This window comes from Mus caroli, chromosome 11, assembly GCF_900094665.2.
Source record: "Mus caroli chromosome 11, CAROLI_EIJ_v1.1, whole genome shotgun sequence".
NCBI classification, from domain to species: domain Eukaryota; kingdom Metazoa; phylum Chordata; class Mammalia; order Rodentia; family Muridae; genus Mus; species Mus caroli.
In genome coordinates, this window is record NC_034580.1 from 69,589,373 (window position 1) to 69,604,959 (window position 15,587).

The 15,587-nt window shown below is 51.5% G+C and overlaps 1 protein-coding gene across 2 annotated transcripts in view; it reads left to right on the forward strand.

Annotated features, from left to right (window-relative positions):
- Positions 1 to 12,664, forward strand: part of Cluh (clustered mitochondria homolog) — a 21,679-nt gene extending 9,015 nt beyond the window's left edge. For both annotated transcript variants that reach the window (XM_021175402.2, XM_029483409.1), the window contains exons 4-26: positions 910 to 1,053; positions 1,207 to 1,331; positions 1,418 to 1,572; positions 1,675 to 1,800; positions 2,078 to 2,225; positions 2,390 to 2,482; positions 3,142 to 3,836; positions 5,308 to 5,537; positions 5,708 to 5,812; positions 5,955 to 6,055; positions 6,697 to 6,849; positions 6,930 to 6,992; positions 7,105 to 7,349; positions 7,616 to 7,700; positions 7,846 to 7,999; positions 8,078 to 8,217; positions 8,868 to 8,948; positions 9,026 to 9,151; positions 9,243 to 9,364; positions 9,597 to 9,690; positions 9,772 to 9,906; positions 9,992 to 10,065; positions 11,238 to 12,664. In XM_021175402.2, the coding sequence (XP_021031061.1) occupies positions 910 to 1,053; positions 1,207 to 1,331; positions 1,418 to 1,572; positions 1,675 to 1,800; positions 2,078 to 2,225; positions 2,390 to 2,482; positions 3,142 to 3,836; positions 5,308 to 5,537; positions 5,708 to 5,812; positions 5,955 to 6,055; positions 6,697 to 6,849; positions 6,930 to 6,992; positions 7,105 to 7,349; positions 7,616 to 7,700; positions 7,846 to 7,999; positions 8,078 to 8,217; positions 8,868 to 8,948; positions 9,026 to 9,151; positions 9,243 to 9,364; positions 9,597 to 9,690; positions 9,772 to 9,906; positions 9,992 to 10,065; positions 11,238 to 11,397 (3,554 nt within the window). In that variant the 3' untranslated portion in view covers positions 11,398 to 12,664. The remainder of the gene's footprint in view (positions 1 to 909; positions 1,054 to 1,206; positions 1,332 to 1,417; positions 1,573 to 1,674; positions 1,801 to 2,077; positions 2,226 to 2,389; positions 2,483 to 3,141; positions 3,837 to 5,307; positions 5,538 to 5,707; positions 5,813 to 5,954; positions 6,056 to 6,696; positions 6,850 to 6,929; positions 6,993 to 7,104; positions 7,350 to 7,615; positions 7,701 to 7,845; positions 8,000 to 8,077; positions 8,218 to 8,867; positions 8,949 to 9,025; positions 9,152 to 9,242; positions 9,365 to 9,596; positions 9,691 to 9,771; positions 9,907 to 9,991; positions 10,066 to 11,237) is intronic.
- Positions 12,665 to 15,587: the final 2,923 nt, after the last annotated feature.

Below are 15,587 nucleotides of genomic sequence, written 5' to 3' on the forward strand. Positions count from 1 at the left end.
CCAGAAGAGGGAGTCAGATCTCGTTACGGATGGTGGTGAGCCACCATGTGGTTGCTGGGATTTGAACTCTGGACCTTCGGAAGAGCAGTCGGGTGCTCTTACCCACTGAGCCATCTCACCAGCCCCCTAGATGAGCTCTTGCTCCTCCACCACAGCGGTTAGGAGTCTCGTGAGGTTCCACCACAGCTGGCTGACAGGAGAATTAAAAATGGGAACCCTAATTGGAAAATTCAGGGTTTGGGAGTGTGGCTCAGCAGTTAAGGGCATTTCCTCTTCCAGTGGACCTGGATTCAGTTCCCAGCACCTACATCAGGCAGTTCACAACAACCATAAGTCTAGTTTCAGAGGTTCTGATGCACTCTTCTGGCCTCCATGGGCACTCCACTCCCCACATGGTATACAGTAACACAGAAACATACAGATATTCCCACACTTAAATTAAAAGTAAAAACTTGAACGGGCATGGTGATCTACGTCTACTATTGGCACTTAGAGGCTGGGACTTGAGGATCACTGTTTGACCTAGGCTAGCCAGGGCCATATAACCCAGTCTTAAGCTTTGTCACTTTGTCCCCATCCTGGAAAAAAAAATGGAAGTTTTAAGCTACCCCAGCAGCTGTAGATTCACCTTAATTCTACACCTTTCCACTACCCCAGCATTGTAAGGAGAGAAAGCTAGGCACATGTATCTCTGCCTGTGATGTCAGTAACTTGGGGACTGAGGCAGCCGTAGCACTGAATTGAAGGGCAGTCTATGCTCTATAACTCTTAAGGTAGCAGGAACTATAGAGACCTTGTCTTCTACTCTCAAACAACCAACCCTCTCACCCCCATGACAACACTGGAAATCTCATTGCAAGCCAGGTTATTCCAATAGGGCTATAGTAATGCTTTTTCCTCCTCTGGCAGAGCCTTACACGGTGCGTGAGGCCCGAATCCACGTGCGTCATGTCAGAGACCTCCTCAAGAGCTTGGACCCATCTGATGCCTTCAATGGAGTTGACTGTAACTCCTTGTCCTTCCTGAGTGTCTTCACTGATGGTGACTTAGGAGGTGCGGGAAAAATTGGCACTTGGACTTGTGCAGAGGGACAAAGGCCTGAAGGGCTGGGGGCTGGGGGTTTGCTGAAGTTAAGACAAGCCAGAGACACATTAAGTAACAGAAATTGTTGGTTCCTGGCTGACCACCAAGCCTTGGGTTCCTCAGACAGTGGGAAGCGGAAGAAAGGCTTGGAGATGGACCCCATCGACTGCACACCACCTGAGTATATCCTGCCAGGGAGCCGGGAGCGGCCTCTCTGTCCCCTGCAGCCCCAGAACCGTGACTGGAAGGTAAGACTTTAGAAGTATCAAGGAAGTAAGACCCTGGTGGGAGGATCCCAAAAGTCCTGTCTCCTCATGTTTGGCCATTTTTGCAGCCCCTGCAGTGTCTGAAAGTACTCACCATGAGTGGCTGGAACCCACCTCCTGGGAACCGCAAGATGCATGGGGACCTCATGTACCTGTTTGTGATCACTGCTGAGGACCGGCAAGTCAGCATCACTGCATCGACGAGGGGCTTCTACCTGAATCAGTAAGTCTTTGCTAGTCTTCCACATGCCATAGGGCATGTCCCCGTGTTCTGAGTCTAATGACAAATACTTACGGCACCTGCTTAGTGACCCTCTCCTTGCAGGTCCACGGCCTACCACTTCAACCCCAAGCCTGCCAGCCCCCGCTTCCTCAGCCATTCCCTAGTAGAGCTGCTCAACCAGATCAGCCCAACCTTCAAAAAGAACTTTGCTGTGCTGCAGAAGAAAAGGTAGCACCTCTGCCACCATGCCCTGCCCTGCCTCCAGGCACAGGCTGGACCCCACACCAGCACCTCTGCCTGAAGAAATGGTGTCCCAGTGCCTGAGGGTCCCTGGTCCAAGGGGGCAACAGCCCTGGGAGAGGTGCCCATTTGCTCTATTTGACTTCTGGTTGGCATCCATGGGTAGGAGATGCCAGAACAGTGCAGGCCTCAGAGAAGAGAAGCTCACAACTGGGCTCTAAGCTTGGAGGGGTGTTCCACCTTTCCATTCCCCTGCCTGCCACAGGGTCCAGCGCCACCCATTCGAGAGGATCGCCACCCCGTTCCAGGTATACAGCTGGACAGCCCCCCAGGCAGAGCATGCCATGGACTGTGTGCGTGCGGAGGACGCCTACACCTCGAGGCTGGGCTACGAGGAGCACATTCCTGGACAGGTGCTACCCAGACCCGCCCTTCCTGCCAGGCTCCTATGCACCTCCCAGTAGGCTCCCTCTGTTCTCTAGGGGCCTATCCACAGGGAAGTGGAAGAAGGGGATAACCCAGGGCAGGTCAGCAGACATAGGCTGAGCCTGCCTCTGCCTCCTTGGTCCCTCCACAGACCCGGGACTGGAATGAAGAGCTGCAGACAACAAGGGAGCTGCCCCGCAAGAACCTGCCTGAGCGGTTGCTCCGAGAACGAGCCATATTCAAGGTGACTACAGCCTTAAGCCTCCCTGTAGCTGGGCTTATGGGTAAAGAAAACTAGAGGCTGTCACTAGCTTACCTTTGTTGGCAACACTGGCGATGGACTTGCAGGGTATGTCAGCCTCCTGCCTCCCAGAAAATCACCTAAGGTCTTTGCTATGGCTTCATTGAGATTCTTGAGACCATAGAATGGGGAGTAACCTATCTTTCTTGGCCATCTTCATGTCCTGCCATGATCACATGGTGTTCTTACTGAGCCACAGGTGCAGTAGCACACTGATAGAATGTGTGTGCACGTGTGTAGTGGGTATCGGGCAGGGCAATCAGTGGGAGACAGGTCTCTCCTTTTACTGTAGGTAGGTCCAGGGATTGAAGTGATGCAGGCAGACTTGGTGGCAAGGACCCTTACCTGCTGAACCATGTCATTTGGCCTTGCATACTCCCTTTTGTTCCTGATTGGGTTTTTTTTTGTTGTTGTTTTTCAGTAGAATTGTTGAGGTCTCAAAATGATTTTAAGAAATGGTGCTGTTCCCATTTCTAAATATGAAGAAACTGAGGCTAGGGTTCCCTGGTGTCCAGGGCCTGGCTGCCTTTACCATCTAGGTGACCTGGGCCAGGATAGGATGTACCTTGGTGCTCTCACCCTCCCAACCTTGGCCTTCCCAGGTGCACAGTGATTTCACAGCGGCAGCCACAAGGGGTGCCATGGCAGTTATTGATGGCAATGTGATGGCCATCAACCCCAGTGAGGAGACCAAGATGCAGATGTTCATCTGGAACAACATCTTCTTCAGCCTGGGCTTTGATGTCCGGGACCACTACAAAGACTTTGGTGGGGATGTGGCAGCCTACGTGGCACCCACCAATGACCTGAATGGTGTTCGCACATACAATGCCGTGGATGTAGAGGGACTGTACACACTGGGTACAGTGGTAGTGGATTACCGTGGCTACCGGGTCACAGCTCAGTCCATCATCCCTGGCATCCTGGAACGGGACCAGGAGCAGAGTGTCATCTATGGCTCCATTGACTTTGGCAAGACAGTGGTGTCACACCCACGCTATCTGGAGCTGTTGGAGCGCACCAGCCGGCCCCTCAAGATCCTTCGTCACCGAGTGCTCAATGACCGAGACGAGGAGGTGGAGCTCTGCTCCTCGGTCGAGTGTAAGGGCATCATTGGCAATGATGGGCGCCACTACATCCTTGACCTACTGCGCACCTTCCCACCGGACCTCAACTTCCTTCCTGTGCCTGGTGAGGAGCTACCTGAGGAGTGCTCTCGAGCTGGTTTCCCCCGAACCCATCGACACAAGCTGTGCTGTTTGCGCCAGGAGCTAGTGGATGCTTTTGTGGAGCACAGGTGAGGAATGGCTGCTGTTGAACTAGACTGACAGGGAAGCTGGCTCAGGATCATCTGTTCTGAGGGAAATTCTGGAAGGGAGAAACCCAGCCTGCTTCCTAGAGCCTGAATATAAACCTCAGCCTTTGCCTGCCTCAGATCTCCAGATGCAGGAACACAGGGCCTCTGTCAATTGTAGACTAGCAAGTGGCTAACCAGTATTCCAGCAGAGTGGTCCTGGGCTTTTAAGGAAATTCCAGTCAGTGTAGATGTGGAGCTGGGAGGGGCTCAGTGAGGGAGTGCTTACGATGGAGACAGGAGGACTTGGATTCAGATCCCCGAAGAATACAAACTTGAGTCATGAGCTGTGTCTAACCCCACCACTGAGGGGAAGAATACAAACTTGAGTCATGAGCTGTGTCTAACCCCACCACTGAGGGGAGAGGACAGACACAAGATCCTCATAGGCGCTTGCAAGCTGCTATGTAGTGCAAGTTCAGTACAGGTCCTATCTCGAGGGACTAAGGTAGCGGTAATATAGCAGGACAGCTGATGGCTTCCTGTGGCTTCCATGTGCACATACACACACCCACATAAAGACCCAAAGTCAGGTGTGGTGGGGCACACCTTTAATCCCAGAACGCAGGAGGTAGAAGCAGGTGGATCTCTAAGTTAGAGGCCAAGTCTGGTCTACACAGAGAGACCCTGTCTCCTAATAAATAAATGTTTTAATATAGTATAATGACAGGAAGAAGGTCACAGTACAGGGCTGGGAAGTGGGGCTTCAGAGTGCTGGGCTGCTGGCACTGACCGCACCCATTTGCTGTCTCACACCACGATGAACTCTTTCCAGATGCATTGGCGTTCCTCTTCCTCACTGCTGAGAGCCCTGCTCTAGAGCTTCTCCCTCCCCCCATATGCCCTCACTGCCTTCTAACTTGAGGACAGTTTAGTGGGGTTTTGTTTATTTGCTTTTGAAGCAGGGTCTTACTGTGTAGCAAAAGCTGGCCTGGAACTGGCAATACTGTCCCAGCCTCCCTAGTGCTGGCCCCAGAGACATGGACTCTGGGCCTGCCTTTTTATTTTTGGGGTTTTTTTGTTTTGTTTTTTGTTTTTCGAGACAAGGCTTCTCTGGAACTCACTCCAAAGACCAGGCTGGCCTTGAACTCAGATCTGTCTGCCTCTGCCTCTGCTTCCCCAGTTCTGAGATTATAGATGGTGACACCTGCCTGACTTGCTTTTGAAGAGTTTATTGCTATAGCTGTGTGTATGACTCTTGCCTACATCTGTGTGGACCACATGCATGCCCATATTTCCTGTAAAGGTTACAAGAGGGCATTGCACTCTCTGGAACTGAAGTACAGATGGTTGGGAGCCACTATGTCAGTACAGGAAAGCGAATCTGTAAGAATAGCAAGTACTCTTAACCAGTGGACAGCCTGGCTACAGTCTACAGCCCCTTGCTTCATCATGCCTGCTTCGCTGCTCTTAGGTACCTTCTCTTCATGAAGCTGGCTGCCTTACAGTTGATGCAGCAGAAGGCCAGCAAGGTGGAGACCACCACCTCCCTGGAGAATGGTGACCTTCCCTCCTCAGCAGAGACCAAATCTGAAGATTCAATAGGACCTGAAGCAGGATGTGAGGAGGAGGAGGGCAGCAGTGTGAGTGGCCTCGCCAAGGTGAAGGAGCTGGCAGAGACCATCGCCTCAGATGATGGCACAGGTGGGGTTGCTTGCTTGTTTGGAGAGCCCAAGCTGGTCCTGGCAGCTTAGCCATGGGGGGAGGGGGGGGTCATGATCTCTGAGAGGCAGGCAGATATCCCTAGAGTGGGTTGGGTAAGAAGCTCACAGTGCACAGCTCTACCTACCATCCTTGCCCGCCTGTCTCCACAGTAGACCCTCGAAGCCGAGAGGTGATCCGAAATGCCTGCAAGGCTGTTGGCTCCATCAGCAGCACGGCCTTTGATATTCGCTTCAATCCTGACATCTTCTCCCCAGGCAAGTAAGAATGGATAATCAGTGAGTGAACCCTGCAACTGAGGGCAAAGCATCATGGGATGGGCTTGGGCTCTTCAGTAGCAGAAAGCTTCTCCCCTGATGTCATCTGCCTAGCTCAAGCCTTCCTGCTCTACCTTCCCAGGGGTTCGATTTCCTGAGTCCTGCCAGGATGAAGTTCGGGACCAGAAGCAGCTGTTGAAAGATGCTGCTGCCTTCCTGCTCTCCTGCCAGATCCCTGGTTTGGTGAGGGAGGGGCTGAAAGGTTGGGTTGGGGCTGCTGAAAGGGGCTGTTGCAGACCTTGGTGCCTCCTGCTCCTTGGTCTCTGGATCACATAGAAAACCTTCTTGTAACTGCTGCATTGGCCTCTCCTAGCCTGGCATACTGGCTGTGCCCAATAAGTCAAAGGAGGCATCAGACATAGATAGGCTGTGCCCTGCCAAAGCTGAGATTCTGGTCCTTTGAGGCACAAATAACAGAGGCCTAGTATTTCCTGTCCAACTGATTCCACTAGCTTTTTGCCTAGGCTCCTGAGTGACAGGCTTACTTCCTCTTATCCCTGGGTTGGGTGCCATTTTTGCCTCAGGTTTGTGAGTCTCTCACGCTGTGGTTTCTTCTCACATGACCAGATGGCCCTGTGCCACCTGTGGGACTTGGGTCTTTACCCAAGAGGTCAGGCTGCTGCCCAAAGGCAGGGTCACTCTTCTTGTTCCCTTTGCTCATCGAGAAGGCAGGATAGGTTCCTGTGCCTTTTTTACACCTTGGGCCCTCTCTTCCTCATGGAAGCCAGGGCTTCAGTTCTGTCCTTCCGTTAGGGCTCTAGGGAAGACCCAGAGGGGTAGGGGCAAAGGGCTAGGGCTGGTCTTGACCTGATGCAGCCCCACAGGTAAAGGATTGCACAGAGTATGCTGTGCTGCCCATGGATGGGGCCACACTGGCTGAGGTGATGCGCCAGCGTGGCATCAACATGCGATACCTGGGCAAGGTGCTGGATCTGGTGCTGCGGAGCCCAGCCCGAGACCAGCTGGACCACATTTATGTGAGTGGGGCTTGGCCTGGGAGGTGGTGGCAGCTGGAGGCCTGGGACCTGCCCGAGACTTCCTTCTTTGACTCCCCCAGAAAATCGGCATCGGAGAGCTCATCACACGCTCCGCCAAGCACATCTTCAAGACATATCTACAGGTGCCGCCCTCTTCCCCAACTTAGTGGGACCTCCCCGGGTGGCATGGGGCCTGGAGAAGAGCCCTGGGTGGGGGCTTAGGGCCATCCTGACTTCAACCAAAACTTGGCTCAGGGAGTGGAGCTCTCAGGCCTCTCAGCTGCCATCAGCCACTTCCTGAACTGTTTCCTGAGCTCTTACCCCAACCCTGTGGCCCACCTGCCTGCTGATGAGCTGCTCTCCAAGAAAAGGAACAAGAGGAGGAAAAACAGGCCCCCAGGAGCTGCAGACAACACTGCCTGGGCTGTGATGACCCCCCAAGAGCTCTGGAAGAACATATGCCATGAGGCCAAAAACTACTTTGACTTCACCCTTGAGTGGTATGGGCACAGGGGACAGGGGTCACCACAGTGTAGGAGACTGGGGGTGGGGTTGGGGCAGCATCTAGGGCCTGTGGTCTAAGGGTAGTAGATTGAAGACAGCAGGCAAACAGGCTTAGTTATGTGGGACCAGCGTGGGGAAGTGGGGCTGGCTGTGAGGGTTTATGCTAAGCAGTGGATAGCATTGATTATGGACTATGGAGTTGAGCAGCTGTCCAGAGTGGCAGGTGGGTGCAGGGCTGCTCAGCCCCTGCTCCTGCCCCTAGTGATTCTGTGGACCAGGCTGTGGAGACCTACGGGCTGCAGAAGATAACACTGCTGCGGGAGATCTCACTGAAAACCGGGATCCAGGTGGGCCCTCCTTTCCAGCCTGGCCCACAAAACAAGGGGACGGGAGCTTTCTTGGGATGGTAGTCTCTGGACATGTGATGGGAGGCTGGGAGGTGCTGTTCTTGTGTCCATGGCTGAGACTTTGGGTGTTGGGCCCTGTCCCCAGATTCTGCTGAAGGAATACAGCTTTGATAGCCGCCACAAGCCTGCCTTCACTGAGGAAGATGTGCTCAATATCTTCCCTGTGGTCAAGCATGTCAACCCCAAGGCGTCGGATGCCTTCCACTTCTTCCAGAGTGGACAGGCCAAAGTACAGCAGGGTGCGTGGCACTGTGGGCTGGGGGAAACGGGAGTGTCTCTTGCCCAGTCCTGACCTTGCCACTCCGGCTGCCTCGTAGGCTTCCTGAAAGAAGGCTGTGAGCTCATCAATGAGGCTCTGAACCTGTTCAACAATGTTTACGGAGCCATGCACGTGGAGATCTGTGCCTGTCTGCGTCTTCTGGCCCGCCTCCACTACATCATGGGTGATTATGCCGAGGTGTGTAGGCTGTGGCACTTCTGGCTGTCACGTATTAGTTGGGGCTGCATGAAGGAAAGGTCTGGGGACCCCGCCATCACCCCCCTGTTAAAACAGGGAGAATGGGTTTCCATGGAGGGAGGTCCAAAGTTCTTGTTCTGTGAGCTCACCAGCTCTTCTTGCTGTCCTTGGGAGAACTCAGTAGCTGCCTGTGCTCTGTAAGGTGAACATGACACCGCTCAGGGACACAGGCAAGAGAGCCAGTGAGTAAGAGCTGTGACACAATACCTGGCCTTTGAGTGACCATGGGAAGACCAGCTGATGGTCTCTTGTTTTCTTCGGTGTTTTGTGGTATTCCAGCTATTTTGCTGGTCCCCAGGCTCTCGGTATGCTTTGGGCCCCCTGCTCTTTCAACCAGAGGCTGTCCTATGAAAGCTTTTTAGAAATTAATGCATTTTCAGATGTTGGCTTTTGCATAGGCTTTGTTAGGGAAGAAGATGTAGAATGATAAGAGTTTCCGATGGTCTCTGTGGTGAAGACCTCCTCAGTCAGAGCAGCCATTATCCTTGTGCCTGTGTGCAAAGGATAGGGACTCCAGGCTAGCCCGTGCTGTGTGGGGCTGCTCAGTTGGGGAGCAGTGCTCACCTGAGATGGATACCATCTCTTTCCAGGCCCTCAGCAATCAACAGAAGGCCGTGCTGATGAGTGAGCGGGTGATGGGCATTGAGCACCCCAACACCATTCAGGAATATGTGAGTAGCCAGGCTGGGGTTAGCTTGTAGGTGTAGGTGCCTGAGGCTACCCTGACCCACCGTGACCCCACCCACAGATGCACCTGGCCCTGTACTGCTTCGCCAGCAGCCAGCTGTCCACAGCCCTGAGCCTCCTGTACCGTGCCCGCTACCTCATGCTGCTTGTGTTTGGGGAGGATCACCCTGAGATGGCATTGTTGGATGTGAGTGTTGGCGAGGAGAATGTGGGTGACCAGACCGTGGATGGACTTTGTGCAGGGGAGGAACTGACATGGTTTCTTCCTTCTCCCCCAGAACAACATCGGGCTGGTGCTGCATGGAGTAATGGAGTATGACCTGTCCCTGCGCTTCCTGGAGAACGCACTGGCTGTCACTACCAAGTACCATGGGCCCAAGGCCCTTAAGGTGGCTCTCAGGTGAGGCAGTGCTGGCTAAGAACCATGAAAACTCTTGGAGACACAGAGAGTGGTTGGGAAGGGACCCAGATTTGTCTACACAGTCGAGAAAAGTTCTTGGAAGCTCTACCTCTGCTAAGGGCCCTCCCTCTCCTTGAGTGGTTCCCCGGGAGCTCATGAGGGGATCTAGTCCTCAGGTGGAGACAATCCACCTCTTGTCTCTCTTTTGCCCTATATAATCTGCTCCTCCCAGCCACCACCTTGTCGCACGGGTTTATGAGAGCAAAGCTGAGTTCCGGTCGGCCCTCCAGCATGAGAAGGAAGGTTACACCATCTACAAGACACAGGTGGGCCTCGGCAGGGGCTAAGAAGGTTGTGCCTGTGGCCGTCCATGCAGTCCTGATCTCCCTTCCCTTTGTCCTTTATAGCTCGGTGAGGACCATGAGAAAACCAAGGAGAGCTCTGAGTACCTCAAGTGCCTGACCCAGCAGGCTGTGGCCCTGCAGCGCACCATGAATGAGATCTACCGTAATGGCTCCAGTGCTAATATCCCACCCCTCAAGGTATAGACCTGGGCTGAGCAGGGTGGGTGCAGTGCCTTAGCCTCTGGCAAGGCCACGCTAACCTGGCCTTCCATGCTACCCTCAGTTCACAGCTCCCAGCATGACCAGTGTCCTGGAGCAGCTCAATGTCATCAATGGTATCCTCTTCATTCCTCTCAGGTGAGAGCCTCCACCCAGCCCTGGCAGTCAGTTTAAGTTAAATGAGCAAGACTTTAAAAGCATATAGCCTGTAGTAAGGTTCCTTGTGATTCTTCCCAGACACCATGTAATCCAAGAAAAACATAGCTAGTGTTTTATTTTTCTTTATTTTTGTTGTTTTTAGTTTTGTTGTCTGTTTTGTGTGGTGGCGCATGCCTTTAATCCCAGCACTCGGGAGGCAGAGGCAGGCGGATTTCTAAGTTCGAGGCCAGCCTGGTCTACAGAGTGAGTTCCAGGACAGCCAGGGCAACAGCTTTGGTTGTTCTGGAACTCACTTTGCAGAACTCAAAAAAAAATCCACCTGCCTCTGTCTTCCAAGTGCTGGGATTAAAGGCATGTGCCACCACAGCCTGGCCATTTATTTTGTGACAGAGTTCCAAGCTAACCATGACCTCATGATGTAGCCCAGGCCAGCCTCAAATTAGTAGCCATCCTGCTTCCATCTTCTGGGTGCTGGGGTTGGAGTGAGCTGGCCTCAAGCACGTGATCCTCTGGCCTCAGGTTTTCAAGTGTTGAGATCACAGTTGACTTGTGGACTACTACCTGATTTCCTTTAAGCTTTTAGCATACCTCGTTCAAATTTCTTCTTTTTCTTGTTTTGGTTTAGACAAGGTCTCATGTAGCCCGTGTTTACCTTAACACTGGCTATGTAGCTGAGAATGGCCTTGAGCTCCTGGTTTTGTTTCCTGGCCGGCCCTCTGTTTCCCATTATATCTTGGTGATCTTTCACTTCCAGTCCATATGATGTGACTGTAGCTGTCTGCTTCTCCAGTGCAGGGCTGTCAGCTAGTTTTTTGAAAACTCTCCCACAATTCTTGCAGACTGCTTTGAAAGTAGCTCCTTCCTGGATGTGGGAGATGCTGTTGGTGGGCCAGCCGGCAATGGGAGGGAGCACCCTTGTCCTGTTTGCTGCCTCTGGTCTGCTGTAGAAGGCAGAGGTTGAGAGCAGATTGACCTTAGGTGTAGGGATGGCACACTCTCACCACATGCTGTCAGGTGTAGTCAGCACTCCATTTCTAGGAGGGGCGCCCGTTCCATACATCTCCACTGTCCTGAGTGGCAGTGTCCTGAAAGCTGCAGGGTGCCAGGGGGTCCAGGCTACTCTGACTTCACCTTCGCCTCCTAATGTTCAGCCAAAAAGACTTGGAAAACCTGAAGGCAGAGGTGGCACGGCGACACCAGCTCCAAGAGGCCAACAGAAACAGGGATAAGGCTGAAGAACCCATGGCCCCCGAGCCTGAGCCTGAGCCAGAGAGAGCCGCGGAGGACGTGGGCTCCCCTCAGACTGCCTAGGAAGGTCCTTCTTCCCTGAACTTACAGGGATAAAAAAGGAGAGAAAGATGGACAGTCCAGCAGCCCCATTACCCGGCGATGCAGACAGATTCCAGGAGAATTCTGGGGGCATGCCCTGCAGATTGGGAGAGGAAGCTAGTCCTCCACTTTCTACCCCCACCTCACCCCACCATCTGCCTGGGGCCCTGCTCTGGTTTGCCTGCCCCTAAAAGATGGTTTTGCACTGGTTCAATGAATTTTCAATGCAGAGGCCTAATTGAAGACATGAAAGTAAAGTGTGTAGGCATCAGCTCCAGCTGGGGGGCGAGTGCCTCCCCAGCATCAAGCAGATGTGTGTGTGTCCATGCCTGTGGATGTCTTGCTCCGTCCTTTCTGATGTACATAGCCCAGTCAGTTCTGAGTGGATGACGTGCAGATGCAATTTCTCAGGTCATTTATATGTTTGACATTATGGCTGCTGCTTTTGTTGCCACTACCCCTGGGCCCAGCCTGGCTTAAAGTCCAGGTTTCAGCCAAAAAAGATGGGGGCTTTCGTGTGTCCTGGGAGGGGGAGCCAGATGTCTTCTGGTAGGGTGCAAGGTGAGACCTGCAGTGGCTTTACTGTGATTGGGCCTGGCCTACCTGTAGCCACAGGGTGAAGGGAAGGGGCCAGCAGTGGTAGACCCTACACATCCATGTGCCTGGCCTTGGCCAAGCAGGAGAGGAGGTCCTGCTACAGGCTTTGACTTGCCTCCCTGCTCCCTGTACCCCAGGTGAGCATAACCTTGGGGGCCAACAGTCTGAATGTATCTTTCTCCCCATTTAAACCTGAGCTGCCTAATGCACAGTTGGGTAAGGGGTGGGGACCCAGGGCTGAATTGTGGATCCCAGGGAAAGTGCCATGCACAGGAGTGATTGTCACCTCTGGAGCCTGGCTCCTCCTTGGTCTTTGCCATATAAGCACTTATACAAAGAAGCTCTGGGGTGTTGGGGCTCCTACTGCCTTGGCTGCCCTCTCTCTCCCCTCCCTGCCTGTGTCGCTTCTCTTTGTCTGCTGTCCCTGAAGGAGATGGCCACCCTTTGAACTTAAGGGAGCTGTTTTAGGCAGAGCCTCTGCTTGGGGCTTTTCTGGAGCTGCTGATGGATAGTATCTGTCCAGGGACCTTGTTTCAAAGGGCATGGGCCTGGGCCAGCAAGGCACCCCCACAGCTATCAAGAACGTTTTCTTGTTTTTAAACCATCACGTCTTCATTTCACATTGGAATAAAGTGAGTTTTTGAAACCTGCTGCCCCAGCCTTCCCTGTGTGCTCTGTGGAACTTGTTCCTATTGCTTGAGTGAGGCTCAGAAGTACTGCTGGGAGGTAATTATGTATATATTGTGTCAAATTCAACGTTATGTTCAAGTCACTGAAGTGGAAGGGGTGCGACTCCAGTTGTTAAGCTGGGCCCTACACAAGAAAAAAACAAGATGTAGTGAAAGATGTTTCCGGAAGAGGGAATTGATGGCAAGCTTCTGATTCTTTTGTAGTCTTTTGAACATCTCACTAGCTAGGCTTGTGCCTTATTCCCTTCCCTTGTAGCTGGTAGATAGGGTTTGGCAAGTAGAAAAGAGGAGTGCTGGTTTTGTAAGAGTCAGCTTATGTAGGGCTAGTGGAGTGGAGGGAAGAGGTGGCCAACCAGTGGACTTGTCACAGTAGTGGTCCTAACCAGTCAGCAGGCCTCAGACGTGCTTGAACATGCTTTCTGGCTTCATGATGCTCAGGGATTCAAAAGTCCTAGAGTTACATTTTATGACTTTATGAAAAATACCAGCCCTAATTTGTGATCCTTTTTTCCTAAGCCAGTGGGAGAAAGATGTTTCTGATCTTGATACTAAGTAACATCTGTTAAGTACTTACCAATGATTTTGATCATTTAAGTCTACTGTGTATGTTCCCTTTATAATTTGGTCTCTTAGAGCCAAGACTGGCCTCAAAATCCCTTTTAAGCTGAGTGTGACTTTGAGTTCCTGGTTACCGGTGTGCATATGACACCTGGTTCATTTTGTTGTAAATGTGTTTGTTGACTTGTTGGACTCCCCACTTCTGGAAAGGGACATCACACAAAGTTGAGGCTGCTCTGCATGAGCTTAATAGTTTAATCAGATGCTTACAAGTCACCCTAGAGGCCCATTTTTCTTGGTTGGTTCCCTTAAGCATATTCGTGTTATTAAATTCCTTTGTAAAATATTGTGGGGTGCGAGAGAGGGCTCAGATAGATGTTAAGAACTTTGGCTCTTCTCCAGAACGACCCAATGACCCAGGTTTGGTTGCCAGCTCCCATATGGGAATTTACAATGGTTCACAACTCCAGTTAAAGGGATCTTCTGGCCGCTAGATACTAGGGACATACATAGTACACATATGTACACACATGCAGGCAAAATACTTGAACATGTAAAGATCTTAAAAATTATGTGTAGATATGAGTGCAGGTAGTGCGTATATGAACCCAGAGCATGACTTGAGAGATGGTTCTTTCCACAGTGGGTTCTGGGATGGAATTCAGATTGAATTCAGGGCTTGTGCAGCAAGCACTTCTATCTGCTTAGACATCTCACTAGCCAATTAGATCTTTTGACAAATCAACAAGAAACTCAGTTGAGGGCCACAGGGACAACCTGAGGAATCCCTATATATTCTATGGCTGAGAAGTATCCTGAAGTGGCTCAGAGCAGCTTCAATGCAAGAAGGTATTCAACTGTTAGGGCGATTAGCTGACGCCACTGACAGTTAAGAGGAAGCTGGAAGTGGTGGTATATGCTGAGGCAGGGCTATTGATGGGATTCAAGGATAGCCTGAGCTAGATACTGACCCAGTTTCAAGAGTCCCAAAATGAAGGGCTATCTTACTGGCCTCTTCATACTGAGGAACTAATAAAGTAGCCAAGTATGGTGGATGCCTTTAGTCCCAGCACTTGGGAAGCAGGTGGATCTCTGAGTTCCAGGCCAACCATAGCTTACATAGTGAGACCCTGCATTTAATATAAATAAATTCCCAATTCACTGTCAGTGAAATGGTTCAGTAGAAAAAGGTACTTATTGTCAAATCTGACTCCACTTTCAATGGTAGAACCCATTCCCAAATAAGCTCTGGCCTTATACTGTAGCATAAACAGATGCACATAAGGTATATGTGTTAAGTGTAATTTTAAAATTTAAAAACCAACTTTTTTTTTTTTTTTTTTTTGGTTTTTCGAGACAGGGTTTCTCTGTGTAGCCCTGGCTGTCCTGGAACCCACTTTGTAGACCAGGATAGCCTCGAACTCAGAAATCCGCCTGTCTCTGCCTCCCAAGTGCTGGGATTAAAAGCGTGCGCCACCACGACCGGCCCAAAAGCCAACTATTTTCTATGTTCATTGAGATGAGAGGGCAGTGACTACATGGCAGAGACTGGGAATGTGGCTCCCTGACCCCACCCCCCACCCCACCAGCACAGGAAGGGGGTCAAAGGAGTATGTATGTGTGGGGAGAAGGGGTTTGAATTCCAAGTCCTGCTGTGAGACATTTAACCTGGAGACACTTATCTTCAGCCTTGTTAGGCTAATCTGGAGGACTTGTTCAAAAGGCTGCCTGTACTGGTTCTTAGTATGTCTTGAGGTGGGTGGGGGGGGGGGCGCTAGAATATACATGTCTAATGAGGATATGTTGACTCAGAAGCAGAAAATTGCTGCTAGCAGTTGAATTCATGTCTGCACAAGTTCTCACCAGACTAACCAGGAAGGATGGATGCAGCCGGCATCCTGCACAGAGCCATCTCCCTGCCTTTAGGACAGAGGCCAAGGTGTGATACACAACCAGTTTCCAAATTCACAACAGGATATGATATTTAAGTTAGAACTCCAACCAGAGGGAAAGTGGTCAGGTCTTGTAGGAAAACTGGCCAAATACATTTTGCCAAATACATTTCTTTTGGTTGGGAAGACACCTTCCAACAGGAGGCACATTAACCTGCACTCTTGTATATAAAAGGCTGCGGAGGTACCAGCATGAGACACAGCACCTAGAACAAAGTGAACACTTACTCTGGTACATTTCATAAAACCTGACATTAAGGATGTTTTATCAAAGCCAGGCGTGGTGGTGCACGCCTTTAATCCCAGCACTCGGGAGGCAGAGGCAGGCGGATTTCTGAGTTCGAGGCCAGCCTGGTCTACAAAGTGAGTGCCAGTA